Here is an 18,281-nt window from a genome sequence, read left to right on the forward strand (position 1 = left end):
CGGAGGCGGAGGTTGCAGTGAGCCGAGATCATGCCACTGCACTCCAGCCTGGGCAACAGAGCGAGACTCTGTCTCAAAAAAAATAAAAGGAACTGAAACCAAAAGTGTCTTCTGCATCAAGCTTCAAATGAGCCCTGGAGTGAGCAAGCACTCTAGATAATGAAAGTGAACTGCGGGATAATGTGGCTAGGGCCCCTCCTCTGACACTGGGAACATGATCTAAGGACATCCATCTTTTTTATTAGAGTCTCATTCAGGAAACAGCTTTTAAATGCATCTGCCCTAGTCATGAATACCCGCTGTCTCTTTGGGCTGGCTATGTATAGCCTGACCGCCTCTCTATACCCTTGTTTTTTTTTTTGAGACAGAGTCTTGCTCTGTCGCCTAGGCTTGAGTGCAGCAGTGCAATCTCAGCTCACTGCAACCTCCGTCTCCTGGGTTCAAGCGATTCTCCTGCCTCAGCCTCCTGAGTAGCTGGGATTACAGGCACGCACCACCACCCCTGGCTAATTTTTGTATTTTAAGTAGAGACGGGGTTTCACCATGTTGGTCAGGCTGGTCTCAAACTACTGACCTCATGATCCGCCTGCCTCAGCCTCCCAAAGTGCTGGGATTACAGATGTGAGCCACCGCACTCGGCCTATACCCTTGTTCTTAATAGGGCTAAGATGATGCTTCAAGTTTTTGGGTATCGATTTTGGACTTTGCCTTAATATTTTGTTTTGTTTTGTTTTGTTTAAAAAGGTGGCCGGGTGGCATGGTGTTGCACGCCTGTATTCCCTGCTACTTGGGAGGCTGAGGCAGAAGAATCATTTGAACCAGGGAGGTGGAGGTTGCAGTGAGCCGAGGTGGCGCCGCTGCACTCCAGCCTGGCCGACAGAGTGAGACTCTGTCTCAAAAATAAAATAAAATAAAATAAAGGTAGTGATAGTGATTGGTGGGGAGGGGATATGCCATCCTCTAGACCGGTGGTCAGGGAAGTCCTCTTCTTTCCACTGTTTTTGAATGGTAATTTTTCCATGGCCCCCAGGCTTAGAACCTTTTTTTTTTTTTTTTTTGCCTCAACTCAGCCCTGTGAATGAGCATCTCTGGGGTAAGATTGAGGACTCTGGATTTTAAAAGTACAGTCTAGCTTGAAAGCTGCTACATGGGCTGGGCACAGAGGCTCATACCTGTAATCCCAGCACTTTGGGAGGCCAAAGCGGGTAGATCACGAGGTCAGGAGTTCGAGACCAGCCTGGCCAAGATGGTGAAACCCCCATCTCTACTAAAAATACAAAAATTAGCCTGGCGTGGTGGCGGGCACCTGTAATCCCAGCTACTCGGGAGGCTGAGGCAGGAGAATCGCTTGAACCTGGGAGGCAGAGGTTGGAGTGAGCCGAGATCACACCACTGTACTCTAGCCTGGGTGACAGAGGAAAACTCCGTCTCAAAAAAAAAAAAAAGAAAAGCTGCTACATGAAAACTCCCATAGGGCAGAGGCCAGGTCTGCCTTGTGTGGCTGTATCCTTGCTATGTTATGCACTAGAGCTGCAGAGGATAAGGTGTGGCACTCAAGAAGGATGCAGAAATAACCATCACTGCTGTCAGTGTTACTGATTTCAAAGGCATTTCTCTATGACCCAAGCCTGGTTTCAAATTCTTGGTTTGTCACTGATTAGCTGTCGTGACCATAGGCAAGACAGTTCACTATTCCAAACTTCAGTTTTCATCATCAATAAAGTGGGAATAGTAATACCTCTTGGGAGGATGAAATAGGATAATGTATATGTTACCATCTATCCTTGCTCAGCACACAGCTGAGGGAAAAACAACCTGTAAAATAACTTACCCCATACCACACAGCTTTTAAGTGGCAGAACTGGGCCTAATTACCCAGAGAAGTGATTCTCAAGCCTAAATATCCATCAAGATCATCAGAAAAGCTTACAAAGATGCATATTCCCAGACCTCACGCCCAGAGAGTCTGGGCAGGAATCTGCATTCTTCACTGATGCCACAGGAGATTCTGATGATCTTGCTCCAGAGACCTTCACCATTCATTATCAGGACACTGACCTATCCCCAGGAAACTACTGGGCTGGGAAAGTAGCAACTCTTTGTCTTTGTCTTTCAAAGTTACCAGATGAGAGGAAGAAGGGTCTCTGAACCATCTGACGTCTTTGCTCCCAGGAGGCTATGGTAACTTGAAGGTCAATTGTAGCCCTACCATTTTAATTACCAAAGTAATCCACACACAATGTAGAGAAATTGCAAGTAAAGGTATAAAAAGAGAAGAGTTTAGTATAATGGTTAATGGTTAAAAGCCCAGCCAGGTTTTGGATGAAAACGAATGTAGCCAGACGCAGTGGCTCATACCTTGGAAGGCTGAGGCGGGTGGATCACCCAAGGTCAGGAGCTTGAGACCAGCCTGGCAAACGTGGCAAAACCCTGTCTCTACTAAAAATACGAAAATTAGCTGAGCACGGTAGCAGGTGCCTGTAGTTCCAGCTACTCGGGAGGCTGAGGCAGGAGAATCGCTTGAACCCAGGAGGTGGAGGTTGCAGTGAGTTGAGATTGTCCCACTGCACTCCAGCCTGGGTGACAGAGTGAGACTCTGTCTCAAAAACAAAACAAAACAAATGAATGTAAAACATTTAGTAAAGTGACTGGTAGCTAGTGAGGGTTCATTAAGTGCTAGTATGACATTTATTGTAGGCCAAAAAGAAAAAAAAGACCAGGATGCAATCTCAGACCTCCATTCCAACAACAGGTGCTCTTTCCATGGATGGTGGTTGCCCCCAGGATTTCTGATACCTGTGATCCATCAGTGCCTGTGAGGGGCCGGTCTTACCCCTCAGAACATACCTTCCTCTCCAAACCCCACTCCAAGCAGCTGGCAGTGCTATCGAGGCATTCAGCTGGGAAATAGCCCTAAGGCTGAGCTCATGTGTTCAACTAGTACTAAAAAGCTACAAACTCACAAAGACAAAATTTGTCCTACTTCCAAATCTGTCTCTCCCACTTCCAAATCTGACCCTTCATCAAGTTGTTTTCCATCTCAGACCACCCAAGATGTTTATTTTAACCAGATGGATTCACTGAGATTCAGCCAGATTCCCCGCTTCCTAAGATAAGGAAAGCCTTGGGTGAAAGCAAAAAGGGAACAAGTCTGAGTCCCAAAAATACCTTCTACACAAGGGCTTCCCCTCTGGCTGCCAGCTTAGCTTTGTCTGCTCCTAGAAAGGTAAGAGGAGGAACAGGGATCAGGTTTCAGATGGCTGTTGAACTTCTAACTTCCCTTATGACCTTGGGCTACACTGCAGGATTTGAGGACCCTTCCAACTAGAACTTTCTGTGACCTCTCCCAATCCCATGCAAACATAATGGCTCTTGGAGTTACGGTCAGAGCTTCACAATCTAATACAAACATGACCTAGAGCCAGATGCAGTGGCTCATGCCTGTAATCCCAGCACTTTGCGAGGCTGAGGTGGGCGCATCACTTGAGGTCAGGAGTTCGAGACCAGCCTGGCCAACATGATGAAACCCTGTCTCTACCAAAAATACAAAAATTAGCTGGGCGTAGTGGTGGGCACCTGTAATCCCAGCTACTTGGGAGGCTGAGGAGAATCCCTTGAACCTGGGAGGTGGAGGTTGCAGTGAGCCGAGATCGTACTACTACACTCCAAACTGGGTGACAGAGCGAGACTCTGTCTCAAAAAATAAGAAAGAAAAAACAAATAGGACATAAAAAAAATACTGCCTAATGAGATGCTCAATCATTACTAATCACTAGGGAAGTGCAAATCAAAACTACAGTGAAAATACTACTTTGCACCTAGTAGGATGATTATTAACAGCAGAAAAAGGCTGAGTGCGGTGACTCACGCCTGTAATCCCAGCACTTTGGGAGGCCGACGCAGGCGGATCATGATGTCAGGAGTTCCAGACCAGTCTGGCCAACATGGCGAAACCCTGTCTCTACTAAAAATACAAAAATTAGCTGGGCATGGTGGCAGGTGCCTGTAATCCCAGCTACTTCAGAGGCTGAGGCAGAAGAATCGCTTGAACCCAGGAAGCGGAGGCTGCAGATCGCGCCACTGCACTCCAGCCTGGGCAACAGAGCGAGGCTCCTTCTCAAAAAAAAAAAAAAAAAAAACATGTATCTCCGAACCCTTGTGCACTGCTGGTGGAAATGTAAAATGCTGCAGCTGCTGTGGAAAACAACACTTCCTCAAAAAATTAAAAATAGAATTACAATATGATCTAGCAATTCTACTTCTGAGAATACACCCAAAATAACAAAGCAGGGACACAAACAGATATTTGTACACTCCAATCCACAACAGCATTATTCAGAATAGCCAAAGTGTAAGCAACCCAAATGTCTATCAGTAGGTAAGCAACATGTGGTATGTACATACAACAGCTTTAAAAAGGAAGGAAATTCTAACACATGCTACAACATGGGTGAACCTGGAAGACATAAGGCTAACTGAAACAAACCAGTCACAAAAGAACGAATACTGTACTCATACGAGATACCCATTAGAATAGTCAAATTCCTACAGATAAAGTAGAATGGAACTGGTTTCCAGGGACTGGGGAAATGGGAGAATCAGGAGTTATTTTTAATGGGTAGAGAGTTTCAATTTTACAAGGTAACAAAGTTCTGAAAATGGATGGCGGTGATGGCTGCAGAACAAAGTGAATGCACTTAATGCCACTGAACTATACACTTAATAAGTGTTGAAATGATAAACTTTGTTAGATATATTTTACCAAAATTTAAAAAACAATTTTTTTTTTTTTGAGACAGAGTCTCTCACTCTGTCACCCAGGCTAGAGTGCAGTAACTGCTGCCTCTACCTCCTGGGCTTAAGCAAGCCTCCCACCTCTGCCTTCAAATAGCTGGGACTACAGGCATGCACCATCATGCCTGGCTAATTGTTTTTTTTGTTTTGTTTTGTTTTGTTTTTTTTGTGGAGACGGGGTCTCCCTGTGTAGCCCAGGCTAGTCTTGAGCTCCTGGGCTCAAGTGATCCTCCTGTCTTGGCCTCCCAAAGTGCTGGGATTAGAGGCATGAACCACCATGCCAGGCCCTTAAAAATATTTTTAATTTTGTTGGGTGTGGTGGCTCACACCTGTAATCCCAGCACTTTGGAAGGCTGAGGCAGGCAGATTGCCTGAGCTCTGTAGTTCAAAACCACCTTGGGTAACACAGTGAAACCCCATGTCTACTAAAATACAAAAAATTAGCCAGGTGTGGTGGCGCACACCTGTAATCTCATCTACTCCGGAGGCTGAGGCACAAGAATCCCTTGAACCTGGGAGGCAGAGGCTGCAGTGAGCTGAGATGGTGCCGCTGCACTCCAGCCTGGGCGACAGAGAGAGACTCTGTCTCCAAAATAAATAAATAGCTAATATGTTTAATTTAAAAAGGAACAGGCCGGGCATGGTGGCTCATGCCTGTAATCCCAGCACTTTGCAGGACCAAGGTGGGTGGATCACCTGAGGTCAGGGGTTCGAGACCAGCCTGGCCAAACATGGTGAAACCCTGTCTCTACTAAAAATACAAAAAAAATTAGCCGGGCATGGTGGCGGGTGCCTGTAATTCCACCTACTCGGGAGGCTAAGGCAGGAGAATCGCTTGAACCTGGGAGGTGGAGGTTGCAGTGAGCTGAGATCATGTCACTGCACTCCAGCTTGGGCAACAAGAATGAGACTCCGTCTCAAAAAAAAAAAAAAAAAAAGAACTTTTGCATCCAGTTTTCTGCATCTTCAGTGCCCTCACCAACTCTCACCTAAATGACTTTAACAGCCTTTTAACTAGTCCCCCATTCTGATCCAGTCCCCCAAATAGCAGCAAGCATGATCCTTCTAAGATGCAAACCTGATGGCTTCCGCTACCCCTGGATAAGAAGCAAACTCTTCAGCATGATTCTCCCCTGTGCTTCCCCTCTGCTGGCTTCATTCCTTACCATTAGCCCACATGGTTTCATTTCCCTAAATGTTCTCTCCCACCTTCACCTCCCTTTTTTCCTTCTAATCTCTTCCTTCAGAGTTTAGCCTTCCCTAATCCCCCCAGATCAGGTTCCCCATTATACATCTTCACCAGGGGGAGACCTGGCAGAGTGAAAACTTACCTTTAGGCCAAGGGCTAGTCATTCTTCCAACATTCTGTGACAGATTCATTAGTTTGTCTTCTGAACTACATGCCAGCAGGGAGTCTGTAAAACAGGTTTTGTAACAATGGTACACTTCCAAATGAGTCAGTTTGGAAGCTCTTGGCCCCCTGAAGTTTCCCTGAAAAATCAGTGATATGAGGCATATTGATTACCAGGAGAAAAGGCATACAATTTGATTTAACGTGTATACACAGGAGTCTTCAGAATGAAGACCCAGCTCCCCAACTCCCCAGTAAGGTATAGAAGCTTCTTTTTTTTTTTTTTAGATGGAGTTTCGCTCTGGTTGCCCAAGCTGGAGTGCAATGGCACAATCTCGGCTCACTGCAACCTCCGTCTCCCAGGTTCAAGCAATTCTCCTGCCTCAGCCTCCTGAGTAGCTTGGATTACAGGCACATGCCACTACGTTCGGCTAATTTTTTGTAATTTTAGTAGAGATGGGGTTTCTCCATGTTGGTCAGGCTGGTGTGGAACTTCTAACCTCAGGTGATCCACCCACCTTGGCCTCCCAAAATGCTGGGATTACAGGTGTGAGCCACCGCACCCGGCCAGGTACAGAAGCTTCTGTACCATCTTGAGGTTACAGAAAGAATGGGGGCTTGGATCCTGGTAGAACAGGTTATGGGAAGGGGGAGCAAGGAATTTTACTGAGGGACAACAAATGATTATTAGGAAGAATGACTGTATCAGAAACAGAAATTAACCTGTAAATAGTTATCTTTGGAATTTAAATTATTCTTGGAGACAGTCACTACCTTGAAAAAGGGTCTGTTCAGGTGTGGTTACACTGTCTTCTCTTCTGCAATAGAAAGCAAGATAGCCGGGCGTGGTGGCTCACGCCTGTAATCCCAGCACTTTAGGAGGCCGAGGCGGGAGGATCACGAGGTCAGGAGATCAAGACCGTCCTGACTAACACGGTTAAACCCTGTCTCTACTAAAAATACAAAAAAATAGCCAGGCGTGGTGGCGGGTGCCTGTAGTCCCAGCTACTTGGGAGGCTGAGGCAGGAGAATGGCGTGAACCCGGGAGGCGGAGCTTGCAGTCAGCCGAGATCGCGCCACTGCACTCCAGCCTGGGCGACAGAGCAAGACTCCATCTCAAAAAAAAAAAGAAAGTGAGATAACAGGGAGAGGAACAAGAACTCTTCTCCTTGGTGGGTCAGTCATATCTTTATGTAGATAGGGGAAAAGTATCTTCCAGCACCTTGATTAGGTTTTCAAGTTCAGATATTCATTATGCTAGGCACAGTGGGTCATGCCTGTAATCCCAACACATTGGGAGACAGAGGTGGGAGGACTGCTTGAGCCCAGGAGTTCAAGACCAGCCTAGGCAACATAGTGAGACCCTGTCTCTACAGAAAATTAAAAAACAAAAAAAATAAACATGTCAGGGCGTGGTGGCTCATGCCTGTAATCCCAGCCCTTTGGGAGGCCGAGGCAGGCAGATCACTTGAGCTCAGGAATTTGAGACCAGCCTGGACAAGATGGCAAAATCCCATCTCTACTGAAAAATACAAAAATTAGCCAGGTGTGGTGGTGCACATTTGTATTCCCAGCTTCTGGGGAGACTGAGTCAATAGAACTGGTTGAACCTGGGAGGCGGAGGTTGCAGTGAGCTGAGATCATGCCACTGCACTCCAGCTTGGGCAACAGAGTGAGACTCTGTCTCAAAAACAAAAAAACAAAAAAAACTTAGCCAGGTGTGGTGGCATGTGCCTGTGCCTGCAGCTCCAGCTACTTGGGAAGTTGAGGTGGGAAGATCGCTTGAGCCCAGGAGATCAAAGCTGCAGTGAGCCCTGATCATGCCACCGCATTTGAGCACGGGCAACAGAGTGAGACTCTGTCTCAAAAACTAAACTACAATAGTCATTATACTAGGGAGCCATATTTCAGGGTAAAATATTTTGATTTCCTTCAACTGGCTAAGCTTTACCATTTCATATGGGAGGGAAACTGGATCAGAAAAAGGCAGGGCTGAAAAGAACAAGACCCATGGGGAAACTTAGGACAAAAGGTGTGCACCCATACAACGTATACGGCCCTTCCATCAGTTCCAGACAGTAATGTGATCACAGTATGTTTTACCTTGGGGGTCCAGCCCCACTTAATCTACTGAAACAACGTCAGGGTGGGCTTGGGGTGGAAAACAGCAGCTATGGTATTCTGGAAAAGCTCTCTAGGAGGTTCTTTTTTTGTTGTTTTTTGTTTTGTTTTTGAGACCAAGTCTTGCTCTGTTGCCCAGGCTGGAGTGCAACGGCGCGATCTTGGCTCACTGCAACCTCCACCTCCCAGGTTCAAACAATTCTCATGCCTCAAGCCTCCGAGAAGCTGGGATTACAGGTCCCCACCACCACGCCCAGCTAATTTTTTTTGCATTTTTAGTAGAGACGGGGTTTCAACCATGTTGGCCAGGCTGGTCTCGAACTCCTGACCTCAAGTGATCCACCCACCTCGGCCTTCCAAAGTGCTCGGATTATGGGAGTGAGCCACTGCACCTGGCCTCCCTAGGGAGGTTCTATTACTCCTGAAAAGTGAAGAATTACAGATGAATGTTGATAGGTATGCAAAAGATGCTCTGACCTCTTTAAAAAAAAAAAAGATACTCTTTCAGCTTTAAAGTCTAATGGTTAAGAGCACAGATTTTGGAGTCAGACACACCCAGGTACCTGATACATTACTTGTCTCTATAAAGCCACTGTCCAGAGGCCAGGTGAGGTGGCTCACGCCTGTAATCCTAGCACTTTGGGAGGCCAAGATGGGCGGATTGCCTGAGCTCAGGAGTTCGAGACCAGCCTGGGCAACATGGTGAAACCCCCGTCTCTACTAAAATACAAAAAAAATTAGTGGAGCGTGGTGGCGGGCGCCTGTAATCCCAGCTACGTGGGAGGCTGAGGCACGAGAATCGCTTGAACCCGGGAGGTGGAGGTTGCAGTGAGCGGAGACCGTGCTGTCTTAAAAAAAAAAAAAATCCACTGTCCAGAAGGGATGTGGCTTGGTCTCTGGACTTACCAGCACAGTACGCCTGGCACCACCTGGAGGGCTTGTTCAAACACCGGAAGGAGCCCCATCCCCAGGGGTTCTGAGTCAGCAGGCGTGGAATGGGGGCCGAGAACCTGCGCCCCTACCCAGTTCCCAGGCGATGCGGCCGCTGCTGATCCGGAAGCTCACTTTGTGAACCACTGACGCGGCACATGGTGAGGACGCTGTATGTGAACACTCAGATATCCTGACACCTAACCCAATCCTTGTATTTGCCGCTCAGGAGTCCCCGGTTGGGTCCACCTTGCTATACGGCCTCAGAATCTCATTTCCTCTTTTGGGGTCTCAGGGCTCTCGTGTGCCAAAAGAGGGTGCTAGGCAAGATGAAATGGTTAGTTACTACAGAAGAGTTAACATCTTCAACAAGGCCCTACAGAACTTGCAGGGTTAGGGGAGAAAATAAGCGGGCTAAATCCTGTGGGGCCGCTTGGGGCTACCCTGGAGCAAGGTCTGGGCTCAGAAGGCGAATAGGTCGCAAGGAAAGGTAGAGCCGCTCCTGCCCCACTCGCTGCTCGAGGGGCAGCTGTGGCCGACTGGGCGACGCTGACATCCAGCCTCGGTTTTCCCCTACCTCCTCGGTCTCCACAGCGCCTCCTGGCGGCCATGTCACCGTTCTACCAAGATTGTCCCTCCCCTCACACCTTACCGCGAGCCCGGCGGAGACTGACGTCATTTCCTCCACGAGTAGCGCGCTTGCGCCAAGGCGCCGGTCGCTGTTGCACTCGGACGGCTTCGCGGTCGTCGATTGGCTGCGTGAGCACGTCGGCGGGAGGACGCGCGGCACTGCACCGCCCCTCCCTTCGCGGCGCCTGCTCTGTAGAGCCAGCGGAGCCGGTTAGCTTGGCCAGGTGCGAGGAACCGCAGCGCGCCGCAGGACCGGACCGCTGAGCCTGCAGCCGCCCCGCGCCGTGACCTACGACCCTACACCCCGACTCCCTTTGGCTCAGCCCGCGCGCCCCAGGCCCGGCCGGCGCGACGGGAGGATGAGCGGCGGGCGGCGGAAGGAGGAGCCGCCTCAGCCGCAGCTGGCCAACGGGGCCCTCAAAGTCTCCGTCTGGAGTAAGGTACTGCGGAGCGACGCGGCCTGGGAGGACAAGGTACGGTGGAGTCTGAATAGGGCGCGGGTGCGAGGAGTCGGCTGGGACTCGGGGAACGGGAAGACTGGCGCGGGCCTGCCCTCGTCCTCGTTCCGGCGCAATCGAGTAGGGCAGTGGGGTGGGTGGCCCAAGGGTGTCAGAGCAAACTTAGCGGGCACTGGGCGGACAGCTGGGCTTGGAGCTCCCCGAAGGGTGGCCTAAGGATGAAGCCCCCTAGTTATGCGGAGTTGGCGAGGAGCGGGGAGAGGCGTTGTCATTCGTGGGCAGGGTTTGTGCCTGAACGGGGAAAGGGAGCTGAATTCGATTTGGCCTCCGCCTTTTATGTGCAGTAGGGTTTTGAATAGGTTACTTGTTTTTCGAATTAACTAGCACAAACAGTAACAGTAACAGACTTCTACTGAGAGTGCTTTCTACATGCCAGGTGCTCTCCAAGCGGAATCTCATTTAACTCAGAATAACTCTGAAGTGGGGTACTGTGGTGCATTAAAGCCTTTTGCACATAGTGAGGCTCGCTAATCTTGAGCTGTTGTTGCTTGTTGAATGTAAAGGACCGAATACTTTGATAAGCATGAGTCAAGAGGGGAGACTGAGACCACCCACTGGGTGTGTGTGAGGTGTGGGGGTGGAGACACGCCACCAAATATGTGCGAGAATTGGTTGGGACTTCAGGACGTTCTTACTCTTCCCATTCGGAGGATGCTTCGTAACTCTGCTCCATGATCTGGAAGGGGCCATCACAAACAGCTTGATTCCAGGTAGCTTGAAAAGAGTATTATATTTGCAGTTATTTCTTTGGTTTTCTGGGCTGCCGAAGTGGATTTTCCTTCCTGAAGTTCCTGTAAGGGGGGATGGGAGGCACTTCCTGAAGGTGCCCTTGTTCTGCCCCCAGCCCTGCCCAGCTCTTGCAAAACCTGCAGTCTCTAATCTGCTGTGTCATTTCTTTCTTTTCTTGTATAAGGACTGGTTTCTGGAATCTAGGGCAGATCAGAAACCTGAGTCGTCTTCTGTGTTCTTCCATTAAACTTAAATATAGTGGCACCTGCCTCCAGCATTTTCGCTTCTAATCCGTATGTGCGGCCAGTAGCACAATTCTATCACAGTCATTTCATTACAGGCCATATTATATATGCATCTCTAGAATTTTGATTTAGAGCACAGATTCTGGAAATGATCGCTTAATGATGTCTAAATGTATCATTTCTTTTTGTTTTTTTTTTTCTTTTTTTTTTTTGAGACGGAGTTTCACTCTTGTTGCCCAGGCTGGAGTGCAGTGGCACAATCTTGGCTCACTGCAACCTCCGCCTCCCAGTTTCAAGCAATTCTCTTGCCTCAGCCTCCCAAGTAGCTGGGATTACAGGCGCCTGCCACAACACCTGGCTAATTTTTTGTATTTTTAGTAGAGACAGGGTTTCACCATGTTGGCCGGCTGGTCTTGAACTCCTGACCTCAGGCGATCCACCCGCCTCGGCCTCCCAAAGTGCTGGGATTACAGGCTTGAGCCACCACGCCCGGCCTCTAAATGTATCATTTCTACCACATTTTAGTATAAGTAAGAGGTGAAACAGGAAGCACATAGTGTTGCCTTTGGGGGGAAACAAATTTCCTGGATATGTTTAGCAGAAAAGTTTAATATTGCCCCCTCTTGCTGTCCTGTGGCACCCACCCCATATAATTCTTGCATTTTCTGTCTTTTCTACAGGATGAATTTTTAGATGTGATCTACTGGTTCCGACAGATCATTGCTGTGGTCCTGGGTGTCATTTGGGGAGTTTTGCCATTACGAGGGTTCTTGGGAATAGCAGGGTAAGTCTTGGGTATCTTACATTTTCATGGTATCATTTCTTTTTAAATAGAGGCTTTTTTTCCTGTTATAGGAAAGGCCATTGCTGCTCTGGAGCTGTGTGTGTGTGTGTGATGACTAAAGCAAAGAAGCAGCCCTACAGTGACACTCCTGGGTCTGGTGCACCACTCCTCAGGAGCATCTCAGGTCAGGCAGGTTACCTTCCTGCCTTCCTGAAGGCTGGGCCAGTCCATTCATTCATGGGTCTAAAGTGACCTCATACAAGAGGCTATGACATTACTTGTTCGTGGCATGCACTCTAGTTCTGCTGTGACCTTTGTACCTGTGCGAGTTTGGGAAGTAGGAACTTCTGTATTTGACGACCATTTCCCTTGTTCCTGGCACAATGCTTAATGTCCTAAACCTTGGCTTTGGTAGAAGTTATTTCAGGTCCCTCCATTTTGTTTTTTTGAGATAGGGCCGCACTTTGTTGCCCAGGTGGGAGCACACTGGCACCATCACAGCTGACTGCAGCCTCGACCTCCTGGACTCAAATGATTTTCCTGTCTCAGCCTCCTAAGTAGCTGGAACTACAGGTGTGAGCCACCACACCTGGCTAATTTTTAAAAATGTTGTAGAGACAAGGTTTCTCTACATTTCCCAGGCTGGTCTTGAACTCCTGGGCTCAAGTGATCCTCCTTTCTTGGCCTCTCAACGTGTTGGGATTATAGGCATGAGTCAGCATGTCTGGCATAGGTCCCTCTTTTTTTTTTTTTTTTTTTTTAAGACAGAGTCTCTGTCGCCCAGGCAGGAGTGCACTGGCGTGATCTCGGCTCACTGCAACCTCTACCTCTCAGGTTCAAGCCTGCCTCAGACTCCCAAGTAGCTGGGACTACAGGTGCCTGCCCCCATGCCTGGCTTACTTTTTGTATTTTTAGTAGCTACAGGGTTCCACCATGTTGGCCAGGTTGGTCTTGAATTCCTGACCTCAGGTGATCCGCCTGTCTTGGCCTCCCAAAGTGCTGGGATTACAGGCATGAGCCACCATGCCCGGCTCATTGCTGTTCCTAGCCCCCAATTGATGGTGAGCTGAGGGCAGGAACAGTCATCTTCATGTCTGCATCCCGTAGCAATAACAGACAGTGGATATCCAGAAATGGTCTCCCACTGGGAGTTATACAGGGGGTATGCTGTTGCTTGCTCAACTAGGCTATGAAGCAGCAGCTTCACATGTGTTTCTCCCATAGCCACACCCTAGCTGGAGCTACCTGGAGGCTCGTGTCAGGTCCTGTTTGGGATGGCTCAGCAGCCATTCTGTCTTACTTCAAGGGGCTTTGGAGAACTATATTACGTGTATACGTGTATATATATATATACACATACACACACACACACACACAATATACTATATATATAGACTTTTGCTGTTGCCCAGGCTGTAGTGCAGTGGAACAATTTCGGCTCACTGCAACCTCTCTGCCTCTGGGTTCAAGCAGTTCTCCTGCCTCAGCCTCCTGAGCAGCTGGGATTACAGGCGCCCACCACAATGCCCTGCTAGTTTTTGTATTTTTAGTGGAGATGGGGTTTCACCATGTTGGCCAGGCTGGTCTCGAACTCCTGACCGCAAGTGATCCGCCCACCTCAGCCTCCCAAAGTGCTGGGATTACAGGTGTGAGCCACCACGCCCGGCCCTGAGTTCTGAGTCTTCTAAGCTTTCAATTTATGTTTGGTACTTGTTCTCTCTTGCTCCAGATTCTGCCTGATCAATGCAGGAGTCCTATATCTCTACTTCAGCAATTACCTACAGATTGATGAGGAAGAATATGGTGGCACGTGGGAGCTCACGAAGGAAGGGTTTATGACCTCTTTTGCTTTGTTCATGGTATGTGTAGCTGATAGTTTTACAGCAGGTACTGTTCATTTCATGAGGTGTCACTCACAGGAGGGGACCCCACTGATTGAGTTACACTATGTGAGCAGGGTGCTATTTTTCTAAAGGCTTCTGAGGCTCAGGGCCATGGCCTGTGTTGAGCCACATCCCAGAAGATATGGTCTGATATACTGTACAGTCCCCTGTAATGTGTAAATCCAAGGCCCATCGTCAGCTTCTACATCTGATTCTCAACCCTGGCTAGATATTAGAAACTAGGAGGGCTGAGCATGGTGGCTCACGCCTGTAATCCCAGCATTTTGGGAGGGCAAGGCGGGAGGATCACCTGAGGTCAGGAGTTCAAGACCAGCCTGGCGAACATGGAGAAATCCCGTCTCTACTAAAAATACAAAAAATCAGTTGGGTGTGGTGGCGGGCGCCTGTAATCCCAACTACTCCAGAAGCCAAGGCATTAGAATCACTTGAACCCGGGAGGCGGAGGTTGCAGTGAGCCAAGATCATGCCATCGCATTCTAGCCTGGGCAACAAGAGGGAAACTCCATCTCAAAAAGGAAACTAGGAAATATTTTTCATAATAGCTAAAAAGTACAAACAGTCCAAATGACCATCACTTGATGAATGGATAAGATACTGTGTATCCATACAGTAGAATGTTATTTGGCCTTAAAAAGGAATGAAGTGGCCGGGCGCGGCAGCACTTTGGGATCCCAGCACTTTGGGAGGCCGAGGCGGACAGATCACAAGGTCAGGAGATCAAGACCATCCTGGCTAACATGGTGAAACCCCGTCTCTACTTAAAAAAATTAGCTGGGCGTGGTGGCGGGCACCTGTAGTCCCAGCTACTTGGGAGGCTGAGGCAGGAGAATGGTGTGAACCTGGGAGGCAGAGCTTGTAGTGATCCGAGATCGCGCCACTGCACTCCATTCCAGCCTGGGCGACAGAGCGAGACTCCGTCTCAAAAAAAAAATGAAGATTGAAGTACTGATGCATGCTATATAACATGGATGAACCTTAAAACATCATGCTAAGTAGAAGAATCCAGACACAAAAGACCATGTATTGTGTAATTCCATATGCAGAATCTCCACAGTGAGCAAATCCATAGAGGCAAAAAGTAGATTAGTGGTTGCCAGTGGCTGGGAGGAGGGGACGGAGAGTAGCTGATAAAGGAAACAGGCTCTTTTTGGAGTAATGTTTTGGAATCAGTGGTGATGTTTGCACAACTGTTCCCATACAGAAAACCTCTCAACTGTACACTTTATTTTTTTGACACAGGGGCTCACCTTTTCACCCTGGCTGTAGTGCAGTAGCGCAGTCTTGGCTCACTGCAGCCTCTGCCTCCCGTGCTCAAGTGATCCTCCCACCTCAGCCTCCCGAGTAGTTGGGACTACAGGTCCCACCATGCCCGGATATTTTTTGTATTTTTAGTAGAAATGGGGTTTCATCATGTTGGCCAGGCTGGTCTTAGAACTCCTGACCTCAGGTGATCTGCCTGCTTCCGCCTCCCAAAGTACTGGGATTACAGGTGTGAGCCACTGCACCTGGCCTGTTTTTTTTTTTTAAATCATACTCATGGCCTGGCATGGTGGCTCATGCCTGTAATTACAGCACTTTAGGAGGCTGAGGCAGGCAGACTGCTTGAGTCCAGGAGTTCGAGACCAGCTTGGGCAATATGGTGAAACCCATCTCTACAGGGAAAAAAATAAAATAGCTAGGAATGGTGGTGTGCACCTGTTGAGTCCCAGCAGGACTCAAAAAAAAAAAAAAACCTTATGTGTCCAGACTCTAACCCAAACCAATAAAATCTTTTGAGAGGTAGTGCTGGGGCATCTATATGTTTTATTTTTTTTAAAAGAACCAAGAGATTACAATGGGTAGCCAAGGTTTGAGAATCCCTGCTTTGATATGCAGCTGACAAGTTATGATGGTATTTTCACATTGGTAGTCGCAGCACCTGCTAGCAGTGTAATATGCTTTACTTGAATCATTTCCACATCTGTACCTCAATTCCCTGGGCCTGGGGTTGCCATTTGGTAGGGGAAGAGCTTATCAGGAGTTCCTTTGCAAGTGCAGGAGGGCAGTCCTGGGTTCTGTTAGTGACAGCGTGATTTCAGTGAAATAATTTAGACCCCCAAGCAGATTGTGCAATGGATAGCCCCTGGAGAGTGCCCCGTGTTTACATTCTCATCTGGCATTTTTGTTTTGTGGAATCGGCCTGTGTTAAGCCAGATGACCTATGAACAGTGCTTGTCTCCTCACTAGGTCATTTGGATCATCTTTTACACTGCCATCCATTATGACTGATGGTGTACAGCTCCCAACTGCTACCTATCCAGTCCAAAGGACCCTCTTGATTATAGCACAGGAACTTGATCGTTGGGGAACCCCAGCCCCTTGGAACTTGGAAGACCCGTGTTTCCTGGACCGCGAATCAGTGTTTTGGGCATCAGTGTTTTCTGCAAGGGTTGTGACCTGAAACTTTTTAAAAACCACCCACCTTTGGGGAAGCATTTCTGAATTTATCCATCACCAACCATTTCTTCTTGGATACCATCAAGTAACAGCTGTTTGCCAAGTGGAGCTGTCATTTAATTTGATGCACCTCTGGATTCAGATGAAACATTAAATTGTCTTCCTCGATTCTCCATCAGGTGTACAGTTTTTAAACTATCAGTGGCATTTCAAGTCTTCTGAAACAGCATGGCTGTATGTGCGTGGTCCATAGCACAGTACAGGCAGCATCTAATAACAGTTTCCATTGTAGAATGTTTTCAGATGCTTGAATAAATCAAATCTTTAATTGAGAACCTGTTGATGATACCTGATAAAGCTTTTCCCACCCCACCTGTAGCTTGGGAACCAGTAGGAGCACTGGAGGTGGTGCCTCCCACTCCATCCCTTTCTTCTTCTCCGTGCTCCCTTAGCAGATCCAGCAGACCTCTTTCTCTTTATGGGGGCAGCAGGGAAATCAAGGGCTGGATTTGGTGTAGGCTGTGGTCTCCGTCTTGGCATTGTGGAGAGAGGGCTTAGCACCTTCTGATGCCCCTGCCCAGCACTGAGGTGCCTGGCCTCACTGCAGTGTGCTAGACTTAAGAGGTGTTATTTTGTATTTGGCCACAAGATGGCAAGACCAGTGTGCTAGGGAACGGTAAGCCACAAAATGAAATAGAGATCTGGGAGCTAGGTTGGGTGCCGTGGCTCACGCCTGTAATCCCAGCACTTTGGGAGGCCGAGGCGGGTGGATCACCTGAGGTCAGGAGTTCGAAACCAGCCTGGCCAACGTGGTGAAACCCCATCTCTACTAAAAATACAAAAAAAATTGCCAAGCATGGTGGTGTGCGCCTGTAATCCCAGCTACTCTGGAGGCTGAGGCAAGAGAATTGTTTGAATCCAGGAGATGGAGGTTGCAGTGAGCTGAGATCGTGCCATTGCACTCCAGCCTGGGCAACAGGGCAAGATTCCGTCTCAAAAAAAAAAAAGAGCTGGGGCTGTTGTCCTCAATGGGGGACATTTGAAGACCTAAACTGTCCGAAGTCTTTCTCTTTGCTCTGGAGGTCACGTAGAGGCTGGACCATCCAAGATCTGCTGCTACGGTAAGACATCATCTCAGCTTTCCCTTCTAGGCCACAGTCCTACCTTCTGAGGTATGGTGGTGGTCTCAACGAGACTTGTAGATTTTCTGAAAATGACTTTCTCGTTGACTCTAGGGGTTGTTTCTACCTTGTGGGTGGGGCCTGGTTAACGGTGGGGATGTAGAAAGGGGCTCAACAGGCAGGGCATCCAGATGGTACTGGAAACCCCAAACTCAAGAACTAACTAGGTCAGACCCCCAGGAGGCTTACTCTCTTTTTGGAACCCTGGCCCTGGTCCCACCTTCTCTGCACTCTTACTAGAGGTCACAGGTAGGATCATGGCACTGGGAGGAAGTAGGTGACTTCTAAGGGGCTAAGAGAGGAAAGAGCAAGGGTACAGGTGGGACCCTGGATGCACTTCTATGTCCCACCCTCCCTCCCTGAGTGCACAGCCTTGCCTCTGGGGTGCTCAGGAGGCTGAATTGGGGTTCTAGGTGTGCAGCCTTGGTTTCCCTTTTGGCCTCTCCTTTGGGCCTAGGCATCATCCAAAGAGATAGCCTCGGCATTCAGGCTGATGTAGGAGCTGAGGGACTCCCGGAGACCCTCACTGAGAAGAGACTCCTCCCCTGTGGCAGCTTCAGAAAACAGGAGGGAGCTGTGGACAAAGGAAGATAATTGGGTCAAGAAGCCTCTTCCTCCTCCCTGTACTCACTACACACAAAACTGCACTGTTCTCAAA

General features: G+C 48.5%; 2 protein-coding genes and 1 long non-coding RNA gene across 6 annotated transcripts in view; 1 reads left to right on the forward strand and 2 right to left on the reverse strand.

The window, feature by feature from the left end:
• The window catches only part of LOC129052224 (uncharacterized), a 13,547-nt gene extending 3,688 nt beyond the window's left edge, over window positions 1-9,859 (reverse strand). Inside the window, exons 1-2 of the long non-coding RNA XR_008517154.2 lie at window positions 9,774-9,859; window positions 6,126-6,209 (exon numbers count right to left, since the gene is read on the reverse strand). This is a non-coding gene — a long non-coding RNA (uncharacterized LOC129052224). The remainder of the gene's footprint in view (window positions 1-6,125; window positions 6,210-9,773) is intronic.
• On the forward strand, window positions 9,796-16,777 carry RAB5IF (RAB5 interacting factor). Of its 4 annotated transcripts, none has more exons than XM_002830270.4 (4): window positions 9,796-10,299; window positions 11,999-12,102; window positions 13,832-13,961; window positions 16,233-16,777. In XM_002830270.4, the coding sequence occupies exons 1-4, from the start codon at window positions 10,186-10,188 to the stop codon at window positions 16,272-16,274; spliced, it is 390 nt and encodes a 129-aa protein (XP_002830316.2). In that variant the 5' UTR covers window positions 9,796-10,185; the 3' UTR covers window positions 16,275-16,777. The 4 variants fall into 4 exon arrangements, with proteins under 4 accessions (XP_002830316.2, XP_054398218.1, XP_024094527.1 ...); XM_054542244.2 differs by having other exon boundaries at window positions 9,967-10,299; window positions 16,215-16,777; XM_054542243.2 differs by lacking the exons at window positions 13,832-13,961; window positions 16,233-16,777 and adding an exon at window positions 12,174-12,844 and having other exon boundaries at window positions 9,926-10,299.
• The window catches only part of SLA2 (Src like adaptor 2), a 35,471-nt gene continuing 33,655 nt past the window's right edge, over window positions 16,466-18,281 (reverse strand). Inside the window, exon 8 of the mRNA XM_002830269.6 lies at window positions 16,466-18,197. Within this exon, the coding sequence (XP_002830315.1) occupies window positions 18,077-18,197 (121 nt within the window). The 3' untranslated portion in view covers window positions 16,466-18,076. The remainder of the gene's footprint in view (window positions 18,198-18,281) is intronic.

Source organism: Pongo abelii, chromosome 21 (assembly GCF_028885655.2).
Source record: "Pongo abelii isolate AG06213 chromosome 21, NHGRI_mPonAbe1-v2.0_pri, whole genome shotgun sequence".
In the NCBI taxonomy this organism is placed as follows: Eukaryota; Metazoa; Chordata; class Mammalia; order Primates; family Hominidae; genus Pongo; species Pongo abelii.